This window comes from Hyaena hyaena, unplaced genomic scaffold (assembly GCF_003009895.1).
Source record: "Hyaena hyaena isolate Hyena2069 unplaced genomic scaffold, ASM300989v1 scaffold_49, whole genome shotgun sequence".
Taxonomy (NCBI): domain Eukaryota; kingdom Metazoa; phylum Chordata; class Mammalia; order Carnivora; family Hyaenidae; genus Hyaena; species Hyaena hyaena.
Window position 1 is genome coordinate 3,982,594 of NW_024080681.1, and position 17,782 is coordinate 4,000,375.

Here is a 17,782-nt window from a genome sequence, read left to right on the forward strand (position 1 = left end):
TTTTTCTCTTCCAAGTCTTGAACAAGAAACCAGACCGTCTTTTTGTTTTAATACAAACACTTCATCGACTGGGAGAGCTGGAAAAGAACTTGATGACTCTTCGGTCTCTCTAACTTAGCAAGTGGGGAAAATGAGCAACTGAGGTAACCTAACAATAATTTGAGTAGTGGATCTGGAAGGAGAACCCACACCTCCCCCACCCAGTATGGACAGTTTGCACCATCCAATGCTGTTTCTCTGCACTGGATGTGTAACGACTCACGTGTAAAGTAAGGGTGTTGGACTTTGGGGGTTCCTCAACAAGAATCATACGGGCAGCTTGAAAAATTAACAATACTTGATAAAACCAGAGCCTCTAGGAGCACAGACTGGGCTTGAGTATCTTTAAAAAGCTCTCTAGACAGTTTAGTGTGGAGACAAGGTTAAGAACTAAGGGACCAGATGCCCTAAGCTACCTACTGAGTCTCCTGCCTAACAGTCAACATCAGTTAGAAAAAAAAAAAAAAAATCCTTGGATTCTGTTCCCTAAAATTCATCCATAAGGCCATACACATTTCTTTCTTCTTCTTCTTTTTTTTTTTTTTTTTTTTTTACAAATAGTTTATTGTCAAATTAGTTTCCACATAACACTCAGTGCTCATTCCCACAAGGGTCCTCCTCCATGCCCATCCCCCCCCCCCCCCCACATCCATCAGTCCTCAGTTTTTGTCAGCATTCAAGAGTCTCTCATGGTTTGCCTCTCTCCCTTTCCCCCACCATTTCCACCCTTCTTATCCCCCATGATCCTCCGTCAAGTTCCTCCTAATCCTCCTATACGTGCAAACATATGATATTTGTCCTTCTCTGCCTGACTTATTTCGCTCAGCATAACACCCTCAAGGTCCATTCATGTTGCTACACAGAGGCCAAACACATTTCTAAACTGTCACATTGTCTGCCGTGTTAGCCTTGCTGTTGTTACTACCTGTTCGTATCTAGTTCATTTATGTGTTTACTTAGGTATTATCTACCTCTTCCCACCAGAACGTACACTCGTAAAGGCCAGAGACTAAGCCCACAGTGGTCCCAGCCTCATACCTGCCACAATAATGGGATATTGCACGACCATTTGCCAAAGAAAGAGGGGTCTGGAATTGTGGTGTGGAAGGGAGTAGGCTGCCTTCTACATCACCCAGAGCAGTTCTACTTTTACCTGTTTCACCAGTCTAGAATCTAAGCTGTATGAAGGCAGTGTTGTGTCTGCCTCATTCATAAGTAGTTGCCTCCAGCCCCTGGATGGCGGCAGATCCACGACGTGTGCAGGGACTGAGTGTACATAGGAAGCACTGTGAGAAGGCCAGGTGCTAATCCCTTCACTTTGTTGCTGAAAAAAGCACCACAGAAAAGACATCACTGTTGCCACTGGAGTTGGCCTTGACTCCTGTGGCACAATCCCCAGCCTCGGGGTTCACTGAGTGCCAGGAGGCGAGAGCTCCCCAGGAAGATTTATGCAGAAAAGGCAGACTTTTTTGGAAAGTATCAAAGGCATCTCACACACCAAAGTCTCAGGGTGTTCTGCCTGAATGGGCCACTTGGGTTAACAGATTTGTGGTATGTCCGCTTCTTCCTACATGCTGGTGTAGAAAGGCCAAAATAATCAGAAGATTCTCTTGAGTGTGTTAATTACATTCAGATAATGGTGGTAATTGCACATGCTGGACACCTTATGCTCGAGAGGAGTTTTGGAGGACTAAAGGAAAGCTTGTGCGTTAGCCTAGTATCGTTGACCTCTCCAAGCTCCACTTTCAGCACTAGCCCAAGAGGGTTAGGCCAGGGCAGCGCTTCCCAAACTTGCCAGATCCTCAGGCCCCAGAAGAGCTTTTACAATTCAAATACCTTGGTCTCACCCCAGACAATCAGCAGCAGGATTGACTCATGTGATGATGGAGAACCAGCGTTTATTTTTTTAAATGCTTCCAGGCTGCCTGTGAAGATCAAGGGTATTTAGGAACCACTGAAGCGCTAGAGGATCCCGTGTTCATCCCAGCTCTGGCAGGTGAGGACGGGGTTTCACAAAGTGAAAGGACCTATTGAACTGTGGTATAAGGAGCACCTGAATCCCAATCACTGGAGACACTTTTAAACACATGCCTTCCTGGGTCATGAGGACCAGAGGGACAGAATCAGGCTCTCCCCAGGTGGGACCGAGGACTCGGCCTTTTCAACAGACTCTGTGGACTACACGTTGTAAAGTTTCAAAACCATTGCTTTGGGCAGGATTTTAGAGTTAACCTATGGCTGATTTGGAAGGAAATCATGTTCACAGAGAAGTAGAATAATTGGCTTTATCCAATTATAGTAACATTTCACGGTGTGTCATGAATTCTCATTTTATTTTTTAACGTTTATTTATTTTTGAGAGAGACAGAGACAGAATGTGAGTGGGTGAGGGGCAGAAAGAGAGGGAGACAAAGAATCTGAAGCAGGCTCCAGGCTCTGAGCTGTCAGCACAGAGCCAGACATGGGGCTCGAACCCACAAACTCCAAGACCATGACCTAAGCCGAAGTCAGACACTCAAAAGACTGAGCCACCCAGGCGCCGCCCAAATTCTCCTTTATTTTAAATGGCACGTAGCTCACAGAAGCTACAAACGTGAAAGAGCAACAGGCTTAGAGCAGCCTTCTCTGGCTAAGTATGGCTGCCAATCTCTCTGCATTTTTTAGATGCTGATTCATGGCTTAAGAGATAATTGGGAGGAAGGTGTCTCAGCTCTATAAAAGCACACAGTAGGCACTTACTAAGTATGTGCTGAAACAAATTTATTTAATTATTTATTTTCCGTGTTCTGGAGAAGATTTGGCATGAAATAAACAAATAAAAGAGAAAAAACCCCAACAACTGAAAAATGAAAATAACATTCTATGAAAAAGAATATTTCTCATGTGGTAAAAGAATCACACTTCTGGGTGGTGTAGTCTGAAAAACGGTTAGCTTCAATAACTGATCTGAAACCTAACCACAAGTCTTCACTTCCAAGCCACTATCTTATTTCTTTGATGGAAAAGTTTAAACAGTAGGTTTTCCTTGCTTTTTCTCCCCCAATCTTGTTTTTCACATAAAGATACAATTGCAGCTTTCCAGTATGAACAAGTGAGCACTGTTACCCTTGAGAATCTTGGTGATTACCTGGCATTACTATTATCCTGGTTTTCAGCTCCGCTCTGAAGCCTTGACTTCTTGAGCAATGCAAAATTCATGTAAGCCTGTATTCTCACTCTTCTTTCTGCGAGGCATCATTTCCTTAAATGATATTTTAGGATCAATACTTATTTCTCTGATTCCAACACAGAAATCAGATTATTTTATGATTGTTTCACACTTGATATGCCACCAAAATCTGAGCCCACAATTCGCTTGTATTATCTGTCATCCTAAAAATTACACAGGCATATTTTTTTCTATTGTTTTAAAGCATAAACTCTATATAATGTTCTAAAAACCTGCATAGCATATACTCTATATTTTTGGGCTAACTGCTTACACTTAAGTGAACCAAATGACCTAACCACAAGTCTTCATAAATCAACTGGTTAATAGTTTTGCATCCATGTTTAAAATTGTTTTATTGCCAATTTATTGCCAAGTGAGTTTCCTCATTTCAAAATGTTTATCTTCTTGGGAAAAAAAGGCTCTAAAGATTTAAAAGGGGCAAATGCTGATCAAAATGACAGTCTCTTTTGGGGCGCTTGGGTGGCTCAGTCAGTTAAGCATCCTACTTCAGTTCAGGTCATGATCTCATGGTTCATGAGACTGAGCCCCGAGTGAGGCTCTGTGGGGACAGCTCAGAGCCTCGAGCTGCCTCAGATTCTGTGTCTTCCTCTCTCTCTGCCCCTCCTCTGCTTGTACTCTCTCTCTCAAAAACAAATAAACATTAAAAAAATATTTTGAAATGAGAATCTCTTTTTAAATTTTGAGGGTGGAGGAATAGAATTAAGGTTGAAAGGAAAAGAAATTACAAGGATTACCATAAAGGTCATAATAACTGTTTACTCACAAACCAAATCTCACGTACATTTTACAATTTACTATGGAGCCAAACAAAATTTTATACATCAGCTTTAAAACTTCCCTTTACTATCTCCCAAGCAAACTTTTGAAATTCATTATCTCCCCCACAGATGTATTTCTAATAACCATTTAAAACAATGAATTATACTTTGGAATCTGATGAAGAATGCCCCACAGCAACTGAGAAAATAATTTCAACCTTTGACCCTCTCCACTAGCCTGATGGGAAATTCATTGGCACCATTACAGCTTTTAGCTTTCCATGAATAGGTGACCACTAGAGGGCAGCCTTATCTCAGCTCTGACACTGGAGAAAAACACCTCACAATGCTTCTACGTTCCATTAATCATTTTTGGAATATCGTCGGTTTTCCTAGATATTTAATAATCAACTTCAGCTCATCTAAAGGTCTTTTTAAAGAGGTCAAAAGTCCACTTTCACAAATTACAACCAAATCACAGCCACTGGTCATGCGATGGCTTAGAGTTACAGACGAGCCCATGTTATCTTCAAAAATTTTTGAACAAAATTAGAAAGTCTTTACTCTTTACTATGTGGCAGGTTAAGTGCTGAGTCAGTTATACCACAACCAGGACTCGGGTTCCACTTGTGGTACCAAAATGCCAAGAGGTTTTAGACAAACTTAAGTATGCTTGAGGAAGAAACTGACCAAAATTGTAGGAAGACCCACCGTGAAAGAGTAGAGTCGGGGGCAGCAAAGACCAAGAGTTAGAGAGAGGGTGTCTGTGTGTGTGTGTGTGTGTGTGTGTGCGTGTGTGTGTGTGTTTCACACTGTTAGCTTTCAAAGAGCCGACAATCTTTATTTCACCTGAAACATGGATTAAATGTGTTCTCCACAGCCCCAAAAGAAAGGGTCATAATCAAGGGATTAAAAATACAAAGAGATTTGTTTCATATAAGAAGAAATTCTTAATTCAAGATGGAATAAGCCGTCTCTAACAATTGTGAGTTTCCCGTCAAAAGAGGTGTTCGGGCACGACCAGACAACCATTTGGCAGGAATGCTGTGGAGAAGAACCAAATGCCAATAGGACCTGGAACCGAATGACACTGAAGGTTTCTTCTCTCCTCAAGACTCTATGAAATAATGTTTATTTGATTTCAGACAAACGCATCTCCATCCAGCCACCAGAAAAGTAAACACTTTTCAAGTAAGAAACGAGCTTTTGGAGAACTATCTACTTGGAAACTTTTACTCTCCTGTAATTTTCTAAAAGACAACAGATTTCTCAAGAGTATGTCCACAATCATGCCCCCGAGCCGTTACGGAAACAACCAGAACAACACTCACCAGCCCAAGGATTCATCAGCTTTCTACAAAAAGGCACATTAAAATTAGAAGATGCATCTGTAAGTGCCTCCTTTGCCTAAAGACAAGTAGAACATATATAGATAAATCTCTAGCTCGATTCTCTCATAATGGAGATAAGGTTATACAAGTTAGCTGCATTTCATAGTATTCTGTATTCTTTATGAAGGTAATGCTTACATTTCACCCAGATCCTCTTGTAACAAGCAGACTTAATGAAAATCATGGATGAAGAGAGCTAATGATGAGCAAATAAGAATAACCCCATTTGTACCAAATTGATTTTATTAAATAGTAATTTAAAGATATTAGGCTCAGCAAAGCATTACATAATTGAATCTATTTTTTTCTCTTATAAATGCCAGAGTTATAATTTTCACTAACTAGAGACAAAGTTATATCTACAGCTTCCTCCAGGGGAGGCAGCATGAAAACTGTAGAAATTAGGGCTCTGGTCCTTGCTTTTACCATTTATCTGCTGGAAGTGCATGGCCACAGCACATAACCTCTATGAGCTTCATTTTTTTAACCAAAAACCATGAGTACCAATGACCTTCCATGGAGGATTAGATGAGAGAAGAATGTTTGTAAAACATAAAGCACAAAACAAACACAGGTTAACATCATCGATCTATTTATTTATGAAATGCCTAGTAAACTTCAGAGACAATAAAAGTCAACAAATGAAATCACTGGCAAACGTATGGAATAGGTTGTAACATGACTTTTTATACTCATGGGAGCAAAGATTACCTCCTTATAATGAGGGCTGACAAATGGCACTTTATTATTTATTACTTTTATTTTTTAAATAGGCTCCACATCCAACGTGGGACCTGAACTCACAACCCTGAGATTAAGAGTCGCATGCTCTACTGAATGAACCAGCCAGGTACCTCAACAGATGTCACTTAAAAAGAAAATCCAGAAACAAAAGCTTTCAACTGCTTTCTTGCATTTTGCCCATGGGCTAATCATATGCTATTATCTATTTAGACCTCTTATCTCAGGACATAACACTCTGACAATTTAACTGGAAAAGCATGCATCATGTCACATAATACTGACAAATACAGAAAGCTCTATGAATCCCTAAGTCCATGACTCAAAGGCTGATGTGGAGGGGAGGTATCCTCGGTGGAGGATCTAGAAGTGGGGAGAGAAAACTTGTAGATCATTCCTCATAGGGTCAATACACAGTCTTTGAGATAATATTAAATGTCAATTCATTTCTGTATTGTCCCTGGTGGATCCTTCTAAGTTATTTTTTTTTTAAGCAGAGAAACACAAAACATGATGCAGCTCCTGATTCTGAGAGTCTATGGTTTTAGAACTTACTAAATATGAAATATGTAGATTAAAGCAAACTTGATTTCTTACTAACAAGGACTGTGAATATTTAGAATGCATCAGAACATTTTTATGACAAAGTATTCTTGGATTTGTTTCATTCAATGGGTTTCATTGATGACTAAAATAATTTAAGAGAATTTTAAGAAAAGTGAACTCCAACTCCACCCCTGCAGATCTATCTACCCATCTATTTAATAACTTTTTCTCCCAGTAAATGGCCATTTGTAAATATTATTTCCTTCAACGCCCCTGAGCAAATCACAGAGTGGCTGGGTGCTATTGCAGGTGCAATTATCTACTTGCTGATCTTATCCATTTCATTGTGATTCACTTGGCTGGAAGGGAAAGGTGAGAGAAAAAGGAGTCTGGTGAGAACTATTAATCCATACTTACTAATTTATCTACTATTTATAAAATAACCTCTAAGATTTAAATCATATTCATTTTATCAGATTATTTCCATTTAGAAATTGTATTATTTTATAACTGGGCAGCATTAAAGAAATTACATGGTACTCAATTCAGACTGAGAACGAAGTAGTTTACTTGGGTATGATGTTACTTTGCATTTCAAGTTATGTGACTGAAATATATAAAATCAAGAGGCTGCTCAAGAAAATAGTGCTTTAAAAATATTCTCTACTTCATAGAGGGTCTGAGCTTTGTCCAGCCCGCTAACCCCAATGAACAAATGGGTTCAGGGATCCTCTTTGTCTTTAAAAGAAGTGACCCCCTCCTTGCCTGATAAACTCTGCTGGGTAGAGCAGCCATTAGCATTTTCTCTTTTCACGATCCAGCCATCTCACCTTCTCCCAATCCTACCCATCAAAGGTCACGAAAATGGGACAAAAATCCCTGCTAAAGGATATCACTGACGGGGTGTCTGCAATAAGACCGTGGATAAAATTCACATGTGACTGGGTAGAAAGAAAAGCCACATTCCTCAAAACTATGACATCAAAAATTTATTAGAGTTGGAAACACTGCTAATCATCAACACCTAAAGTATTTTCAAATCAGTAAGGTGCAGTTTGCATTTGCACATGAATTGTGCTGGGGGAAGAATCTATTATGGGACAGAAATTCCCTTTAAGCCTGCCCCTTCACTCTACCTCCATTTAATGAGCAGAGGCTGAGCCCTCAAGAAGCAAATGGGTATATAATCTACGGAAACTGATGAAGCCCTTGCATTTCCTTTCAGCGCTCGGCTGCTACCTGACATTTGGTCAATGCACTTTTATGATGAGCAGAACTAGTGCTCCCCTGAGCACCAGTGTTATCGCTGGCTCTCTCTGTTTGCCCAAGAAGCAATCCAAAGGGTACTGGAATTTTGTTGTTAATTAAACAAAAACAAAACCGAAGGATGAGACGAGAGTTGCTCAAATGAAGATTTATTACTTCTAAGCATGAAACCACTTTAAGCCTAAACTTATTTGACAACTAACACAGAGCAAGGATTTTCTTCTTTGGTGAGTTCAAAAGGCCTGACTTAATGATGTTTAAAAAACATACGGAATCAGCCAACAAAGAGAAATGTTTTTCTTTTATGGTCCCTTGTTCTCTCCTCCCCCTTCCACATGCATACATGTACCAAAAAGCTATATTGTAAAGAGTATTTCTGTTTTGCATGAAAAATCTAATTATACAAACTCTCTTACATATGGAACCAATTTAACTATTAAAATGAGAGGCAGTAGGGAAGTATTTAATATGATTCTGGGCCAGTTTTTCTCCCCGTAAATCTGATATGGAAACATTTACGGCATTCCTCATTTTCCCACAAACTATTTCTTCAGTTTAAATTTGCACCAAAGCAAGATAATCCCATTAAAACACAGGATGTTATGATATTGGAAATGAAATATTCTAATTGCCCAGATGCATTCCATTTCTCTCTCTCCCTCTCTCACGCTTACAGGAAAACTGCATCACCAGTACTTCTGAGCTACTTTTCTCAAAGCACATTACTATGAATCTATTATCTAATGGCAGCCAGAGGTCACTCCAAGACAAACGTGTGGACTAGAGCTTTTGGGGGACGATGGCTGTGTGATTCTCATGATTATATTACCAAGGAATAGTACTCGACTTTGTACTAGAACTACAAAAGCAAAATCTTATGTACTGGGAAGTGTTTCATTAAATTATTAAAACATATTTTCCTTATTAATTGTTTGGTAGTTACTGTTCATGGTCTTAGCTTTTCACCCTTCCTTCAAGCAACACAAATTATACTATATAAAATGGATGAAGACTGACACTGACATCTTCCAAGCAGCAAAATCTATTACAGCTTGAAGGGGGGGGGGAGAGAAGAAAGAAAATTCCTTAACTACAGAGGCTATTTTGAGTTGTTTTATTCTTAGAGGATTAATAAAACTAAGGAAACAGCATAAAAGTTTTTTGAGGGGGAGGGGAAGAGCACAGAGGAAAAACGTGACATTTTTTCTTTACAAACGATTTTAAGATGCTTAAGAACGTGTATCACAAGGAGGTTTTCCCTCGTTTATCCGTTGTATAGTCCAAAACCGATTAAATCCTGTTTTCCGAAAGCCACAAGGGAAAGACAGAAAATTTGTTGTGGGTACGTCGTATAGAAAGACTTCATCTCAAGCAGCTCATCTTAGTGTCCAGCACGTTTCGGCCTGTTAATAATTAATGAAAGAGATGCCACCCAATCTCTAGTGAAGAAAGGCAAAGCTCGGTGATCCGAAAGTAAACGCAGCGCAGATACCGAACTAGTATCCTTCATCTTGGACTGCAACAAAACCTCAACCTACCAAACGTTTAAGGAGCTCCGGGCGCCCGCATGGATGGCCAGAACCCTCAGGACCGTCTGGGTCTGCAAAAACGCTGCGCATTAGGGGCGCCCTGTGCGCCGCAAGCAGATGGGGTTCTAAATCCCCATTCCCAGCGGCCGGGTCCGCGAAGCCGCTCGGGCAGATTATCTCCCCGGAGGAACCTGCTGGTGCACAAGCGGGCAGCGTGCAGCTGGCTGAGTTTCTCCAGGGCTGTTTGCAAGAGTACTAAGAGCGTGGCTCGGTTTCTCCCGGCCGCACAGGCGACTTCCTGCACACCTCCAAACTTTGGCTTTCTCGTTAGAAACTTCCCTCCCTTGCCTCGGTTTCTTTCCTCCTCACCTGGGAAGACCTAGAATCAATCCCCTCTTCAACCAGGCCCCCCTGCCATTCCCCACCAGCCTGCTCAGGAATCCTGATCCTGGCGGAAGGCCGGGAGGGGGGACTTGACCGCGACTAACACGCGCGGCTCGGCCCTCACCGCCGTCTAACTTCCACCGCCGCCCGCGACTCCAGTGCGCAGGGCTGCCTCCCCACGTCCGTCCACAACGCAAAATACCAAGTGGGGCTGCGCTGCGGCTGCGGGACGCAGCGGGGAGAGGCTTGGCACGCTCGAGAAGCCCGTCTCGCTCGGGCCCGGGCGCTTTCGTAAGTAGCCGCGGCGGGACGCAGAGTGAAAACGGCCGCACTTTCCCGGCCCGCGGCCGCTCGGGGCCTCCGGGCCGCCACTGGGGGGAGGGCGCAAGGCCTGGGGCGCTGACCAGTCCCCAGGGATGACATCGCGTCCGCGCGCGCGCGCGCGCACGGCCCGGCCCGGCCGCAGCGCCTTCCCTACGTAGGCCGGAGCTGTCCGGGGTGCGGGCCCTGGGGAACGACCGCGGGCGTCCCCGGCTTCCTCCGGGCTCCCCGGATCCTACCCTCCCTTCCAGAAGCGCCGCACTCCCGGCAAACTTTCTTCCGAGAGCCCCGCCGGGTGCCAGGCGGACCTGGGCTGCTGACAGGAGTCAGAGGGGGCGGAAGAGGGGGGTCCAGCCCGTGCGCCTTTGCCCCCTACAGGAGGCAGGCTGATCCCGCGGCCGGGCTCAGGTGGCGCCGCTGCTGTGGCCCAGAAGGCCCTGGCGGGGCTCCGGCGCCCAGCCCGGGGCAGTACGTGCGCTCGGGCAGGCGCGCCCACCCCTCCCCCTGCGCGCCCTCCTCCCCGCCCCCCGGAGCAGCCGGCCCACCCGGCCCCGGCGGGGCTCCCGGCTCACCTTTCATCGCTGCGATCACAAAATACATCATTTAAGCCGCGGTGCGGAGAGCGCAGGGAGAGCCGATGGTCCGACTCCGGAGCCCCCTCTGCCGCCGCCGCGCCGCCGCCGCCCGAGCCACAGCAGCAGCTGCCGCAGCTGCCCGCCCGCCGAGAGCCATCCCGAGCCATAAGAGGCTCCATGTGACCGGCTGACATCACGGCCGCCGCTCTGTTTACACCGCGCCCCTCCGCTTCCTCCCCGGGCGGGAGGCGGGAGGCGGGAGGCAGGCGCGCCCCAGCGCCGCGCCCCGCCCCGCCCCCGCGGGCAGGTGAGCAGCGGCGGCTCGGCCGGCACACCCCAGGCCCGCGCTGCCCTGCCGCGCCCCCGGCCCGCGCCCAGGCCCCCAGCCTTCTCTTTGCCTCTCCGAGCACCTGTGGTCGCCCGGGTGCTCTCTGCACGCAGCGCCCCGCGGAACGCGCGCCTGGCCACTCTCTATCCCCACCCCGTGGGGCAAGGGGCACGCAACCCCATGCCACCCTCCTGCTTCCTTGCCCGAGCCTGCGGGGCGTTAAAGGCTACGGTTAGTCGGAGGGAAAGCGGGGTTTGGCCTGGGGCGGGGGCTGTAGTCACCCTCATTTCCCAGAGCGCCCCAGCTCTGTTCAGAAGGTAGGGGCCTCCTATGGGGCCGTGGAGAACGCTGTCACCCGGACCTTTTCGGGGAGTGGAGTAAGTGCCTCCTAAATCTTTCCGGAGAGGCTCGGCGCGAGCAGGGGGAACTCCGCCCACCGAGACGTTGGTAATCTCCCATCACACCAACACCAAAAGTCCTTGTTTACACCGCCCCCATCCCCCAGGAACACTGTTACCTGGAAGGAGAGCAGAAAAGTCTAAGTGAATCGCCTAAATGACAATCCAGTCGCCAGCTGATTTGAGCCACTGAATTCCCAGGCTATTCCATATCCAGCATTCTCTCCAGAGAACCCATCTACAGGTGGAAAAGTCTCTAGTTTCCACATCCTAAAAATGAGACGTTGTGGCACTCTGGGCAGGAAAACAAAAATACCTCTAAAGGTCAACATTGTGAATTTTAACTTGGAACGAAGACTGAAAACAAAGTTCCCCTGAACTTTGAAGCCTAATACTCTTTAACGGCCTTATAGAAACTTAACGCTTGACAATATTGTCAGGTGGATCTCTTTAGGATGAATTTCAGATGCTTCATAGCCAGAGTTTGCATTATTTAAAATTTTGCCAACTGTGTTCATAGCATTAAGCATAATAGGAAAAAAATTCAAAAGCCCAGTTTGCATACCTGCTATTGTTCCTTCACACAACTTCAATTCTGCTTTCTTTCCCCACGGTCTGTATTTCCACTTACAGCTTACAATATCAGATAGTTATTAGTTGATGCCTTCATGGTGATTAAATAAGGAGAGTCCTAGTTAGCATTCTTTTCCCATCTAACTGAGTCGTCCTTGCCCCTGAATTGGGCTATAATTTAAAACACATGCAGACAATCTGCCTTGTAGAAAACTAGGATTCATGTACTCCCCACCCTCCCAATCCTCCTTTTCCAGACAAAATTTACACAGTCCTGATTTAGAAGGTCAGAAAAAGTCATCGTACCTTAAATCAAGCCATAGCTTTATAAGTCTGATTTCAGCTAAAGCCATCCTAGCAGTTTCTCCTTTAGATTTTTTTTTTCAAATAAATCCACAAAAGAAAGAAATTATAAAAGTGTGCAGCTAAGACCTACCCATGTTAATTCAGCTTTCCAGCCATAGCGAAGTGGACAAGAGTTTCAAATGAATCAACCATATCCACTGTGATGTTTACAATTATGAAATTAAATCACACCACGTTCCCATGATGCAACTGTATCTCCTAGTGAGGCAACGCCCCTCGGTTACATTGACACCATCCTTCCTATTTGGTTCTTGATTCCCCTTGGCCTAACGACTTTAACAGGAAAGAATAAAGCCAAGCTATCCAGCACGTAGGTCCCCAGTACAATTTTCTTTCCTTTGTACTGTTGAAGGATAGAAAGTCATCTGGGACTGCATGTTCATGGGTACACTCTTGATCCTCACTGCAGATGAATCCAGAGATACAACTCGGAAAATTTGCAGTGTTCCTTTAAAACAGTATCCTGCTCTAGAAAACAATGTTTGAAAATAACCAAATCCATTAGCTCCAGCCTGCCTGTCAGACATCTGACTCCAAGGTAAATAGTCTTACATTACTAGTAATCGGTATTTATTTCCAGACCATTTCAAATGAAATCAGTAATCGGGAATGACATGGAATGTGACATGTGTGCTCCTGCAATTACAAGTAGTAGAATCACTCATCCTATAGATATGTCCCCAATAGAAATATAATCTCATAATACTTATTTGAAATATTTACACATTTATTCAACAAAGACATTTCCAGGATAATGTAATACTGACCTTAGCCTTTGGAAATGTATTTCATTCTCGTCCCACAACTAATGAGCAACAGAATTTTAGATATTAAGTCTTAACCTTCCTGTGTGGCTAGATGCTATTTGTAATACATGCCTCTATTAAATGTCTTCAGCTGTTAACCCAGGGTATAATATTGTTCTTTATATTAACACAAAGCTCTCATGAAACTTTGAAAGAATGAGAGGCTTAAAAAACACACACACACACAAAACTCTTGAAATACAAATTTTCTATGGAATTCTAAATCCTCATCCAAATAAATCGGTCAGGAATGAAAGGATCCATGTTCCTCTTCAATACTACCAAATTTGAGCCATGAATGATGCACATTTCAGTGCAAAATTTTACCATCTATGTATTAACAGGTAGGAACAGGAATTTGGATTATAGTAAACAAATGCTTAGAATACTGTGGGGGAAACAGTGTTAGGCAATATATTCTTTCCATTTAAAGTTTTGTTGTTTTTGTTTTCGTTTACCAAGTGTTCTGAAAAGAAAATAGAAAAGGTGTATTGCTTACATGAAGATAATTAAATGGGATGGGAATTCTTCACCATGAACAGAATTAAGTTATACATTACTTTTTGATTCAGATGTTTCTGTTGGCTAATCTCGGAAAAGGAAGGCATACTACATATTTACCATGTAAGTCAACCCAGAGTCCTCTAGAGATGGTCATTGCCCCATATGGTGTCCCTATATATTGGGCTTCATATTTGATCTGTCACTTAGCAAGAATGTGGAGAGAAACTTCTGATGCCAGGTTTTTCCCAAATGCCTAAGAGGAAAGTCTGCTCTATTTCTTCAGGGTATTTAGACAGGAGTGTAATCAGTAAATTGGTGCCAATCTTCCCACTTTCAGAGATTAATAAAGAAATGATACTTTATGAGGGTATATTTGGTTTTCCATCAAATGGGGTTTGGGAGACCACCCTGAATCACACCACAGTGCTGCTACTGGGGAGAGTGGCAAACCAGTGGATGAACAGATATATCTTAGCTGGGCAAGTAGCTCCTAGTACAAAGATGATTTCAAAGTTTGCTGCTGCACGTGAGAGAGCATTTTGGCTCTGTGTCTCACCCAGGCCTGATTCTCCCTCTGTGGTGTGTGGCAGCTTGCTAATTCAATTAATTTCTTTCTAGCTGAACAAGGAAGGGATCAGTGAAAGGTTAATGTGGTCCTAGGCAGCTTGATTCAACTGGATTCTTAGCCACCACTATACTGTGGTCTGTAGGACTTGGGCCATTCTGACCGACATAGAGCCATAGGTCTCTTAGAGACCAAATGGGTTCCAACCCAGAGAATTCTAAATAAAGACTACTTGGAAAGCTACAGAGAAGGCACAGACTTACCTATAATACATCACGGATATGCTTAAATTTGAGTCTGGAAAGAGTTGGTGTCACATAAAGGAACATTTATAAATGGAATAATATTGGTGAGACCTGGAAACCAAGGGTAACAGGGCCCCCCCCCAACCTATTTATGAGTGTAAGGGGAGGGGATGAACAGATTAATATAGCTTGCTTGTCATTCATGACTTTAAAACAAATATAGTTGTAGATATAGATGTAAATGTACATATATATATATACATACTATGTATACAGTCCATGAAATATGGTGAAATAAATTGGATTTTGGTGGCAAGTGACATCTTCAAATTTACACACTCACACACACATACATATATCACATTATCAAGCACACTTACTGAATGTATATTATATGCCTGGAGTTGTCCTGGAGACTCAGACAAGAACAAGCTCACTCATCAGTTGACCTTGGCTTGGAAAACCATGGAGAAGGTCCACTCCCCAAGTCATCTGAGCAACCCTAAAGAAAGACAGTGTCTGTTGTCCATTGAAAAGATGTTTGCACAGCGCTATGACCCTCACAGTTGACAGACAGCTGCAAATCATTAGTGTGGCTATTAGTGTAATGGGATGTTGGAGGTGAAAGATTTGGCTGGATAGAGACAATGGTGAAGAGATTCTGAGATTTCTGGAAGCACATGTCTCATACATCTATTGGGAAATTCAAGGACTGGCAGGTGTTTTGTAACCATCACAATGAGGGAAAGGGTGAAGTTCACAGGCATACAGACATGAGTAACCTCCCCAGAAAAGGTAGGTGGCAGGTGGCTCACCATACACGCACACTCACACCTGCCAAGGGAGCAAGGAAGGAGATGCGCACAGCAGGCCGGACAGTCCTGCTTCCCTTGTGTTCCCAGGGGGCATTCTCACCCCACTCCTGCCGCTGGCAGGGGGAACAGGCCATTCAGGAAGTGATTTTGCAGTTAAAGGAATATGAAAAAGAGAAGTAAACTCACAACCTGAAGCCTGGGTTCAAGTTTCACACTTAACTAGCTGTCTATGCCACCTTGGGCACATCATTTCACTTGTCAGGACCTAAGGCCTCTTACCTGTAGAATGAAGAAATGGAACAGACCTTGAAGGGCTCCTACAACACAAACATTCCAGAATGACTTTCAGGATCACGTCCTATCCGCTTCTCAGGAACACTGTCCCTTTCTCTCTGCTGTGCCACGTTGACTTAGTTCTCCAAGGAGGCTTCCTTGTGTCATTGAACTCCGTGGTAGGGTAGAATGAACTCTAGCATTAGACAAAGCTGCGCCGCAAACCAACCTTTATCCCACTCAGGCTGAGTGATGTGAGCCACCTTTTGCTTCCTCATATGTAAAATAAGGCTGGTAGGGCCCCTGGGAGACTTGAGCCAAATAAAGAAAGGACAGAGTGACCGACACTTAGTAGGGCTTACGAGTGGGAATGCCATTACCACCCCCACCAGCCCCTACACCACTGTACACACAGAGCCTGTGCACGACATAAATTATTGACCATAATAAAGATGTGTTAAAAAATGGCTGTTAGAATGCACTTTTGCTAAGCTCTTTACAGTTCTGAAAACGTGTGTGTGTGTGTGTGTGTGTGTGTGTGTGTGTATCAAATAAGCATTTATTAAGTACCTGCTAAAAATTAAGAATACAAAGATGAATACAAATTAAATTACCCCTTGGTCTCAGGAGCCTTATGGTCTTACTTTCTTATGTCTTAGCTGTGAGAGTAAAAGCTCTCATCCAGCGAACAATGTAGACATCTGTGCATTACAATTTAAAGAATGTGTGCCAGGACATGGAGAGGGAAGGAGAAACACTACGACATCAGGCCTTCCCTCAAGGAGCCTGCCATCTAGCAGGTAAATGAATGCAGTACTTAGAATGCAGGGCAAAATAAGGTGCTATGTAAACCGCTAGTACGAGGGGCTACTTTGTGCAGGATTAATCTTAGATTTTATGATAGGGAACCTGGGTGACACAGGCAGTTAAGCATCAGACTCCTGCTTTCAACTCAGGTCACGAACTCAGAGCTTGCGAGTTCGAGCCCCTCACCAGGCTCAGTGGCAATAGCACGAAGCCTTCCTGGGATTCTCTCTCTCTCTCTCTGCCTTTCCCCTGCTCTTTCTCTCTCTCTCTCTTTCTCTCAAAATAAATACACTTAAAACAATTTTTTAAATTAAATTTTATGAGAAGGACTTCGTGGAAGAGGTGCCACTTGAACTACACCTTGAAAGACAAATAGAATCTAATGGATAGGAAAAAAGGAGTTAAGGACATCTTAACAGGAGGACAGAACACAGATAAAAGTACAGAGACAGAAAATGCATTTCTTACGAAACTAGTAGTGAAGGCTCATAGCAACATAAAGTATGGATGAACAAGGAGCAGGCAGAAAAAAAAACCAAAATGTAGGTTGTTACTATTTCTTCTGCTTTACCTCAAAGTGCCTAGCAGGGACCTTTGCAATCTATATACATTCAGAGAATGAGTTTTGAAAAAAATAATTGAGGGCAGAAGAAGAGAATTGTGCTTTAGAAAATAAATCTCTTTGCAGCTCACCCATTTCATAGGCTTATTGTAAGGATTAATAGTTGGTTTGATAGTCATAAAGTTAAATTACGCTTAATAAAACACATAGAGCAAGAGAGTTCCACATCACAGCACACAGAGGGAGAATAAAACTGGAAATGGGTGTTATTTCATCAGAGTGAAGAGCTACGCGGGACATTTTAGGATGAACAAGATAAATTGAATGTTATTTGATTTTGTATCTCATCCATTTAAGTTCTGAAAATTATCTGCGACAGTTCTCTTAATATAGAGGCTTTGTATATGGGCCGTATTTTATTTTTTAAGAAGTCTCTTAAAAATATATTTTCAAATAATGGAGAAAAGATAAGCAGTTACAGATGGTTCTCTCTATTTCTGTCATGCATGATCAAGGGCGGCAGAGTACGTGGGCTTCATTGGGAAATCCGAGTCTCGCAGCTAGAAGCGTTCCAGTAGCAAATGCTGGCATTATTTTGCTTTCGCAGAGAAAATATGTTTCTGTTCAGTCAAGCAGAGTAATCAATTATTCTGCATTATGAAATACTCATTTTATAACTATTGACATTTCAGACAGCTCTGCCACATGTCAATAGTGGTTCTGATGATCACATTTAAGCTCCAGCTTATAGGATGGGA

At 43.4% G+C, this 17,782-nt stretch overlaps 1 protein-coding gene across 2 annotated transcripts in view; it reads right to left on the reverse strand.

Annotated features, from left to right (window-relative positions):
• RORA (RAR related orphan receptor A) overlaps positions 1-17,782 on the reverse strand; it is a 724,310-nt gene that overhangs the window by 84,337 nt on the left and 622,191 nt on the right. Inside the window, exon 1 of one of the 2 annotated variants that reach the window (XM_039230593.1) lies at positions 10,780-10,918. The exons of the other annotated variant lie outside the window; for it this stretch is intronic. Within the exon in view, the coding sequence (XP_039086524.1) occupies positions 10,780-10,810 (31 nt within the window). The 5' untranslated portion in view covers positions 10,811-10,918. Of the gene's footprint in view, positions 1-10,779; positions 10,919-17,782 lie in introns of those variants that run through there. 2 annotated transcript variants of the gene reach the window in all.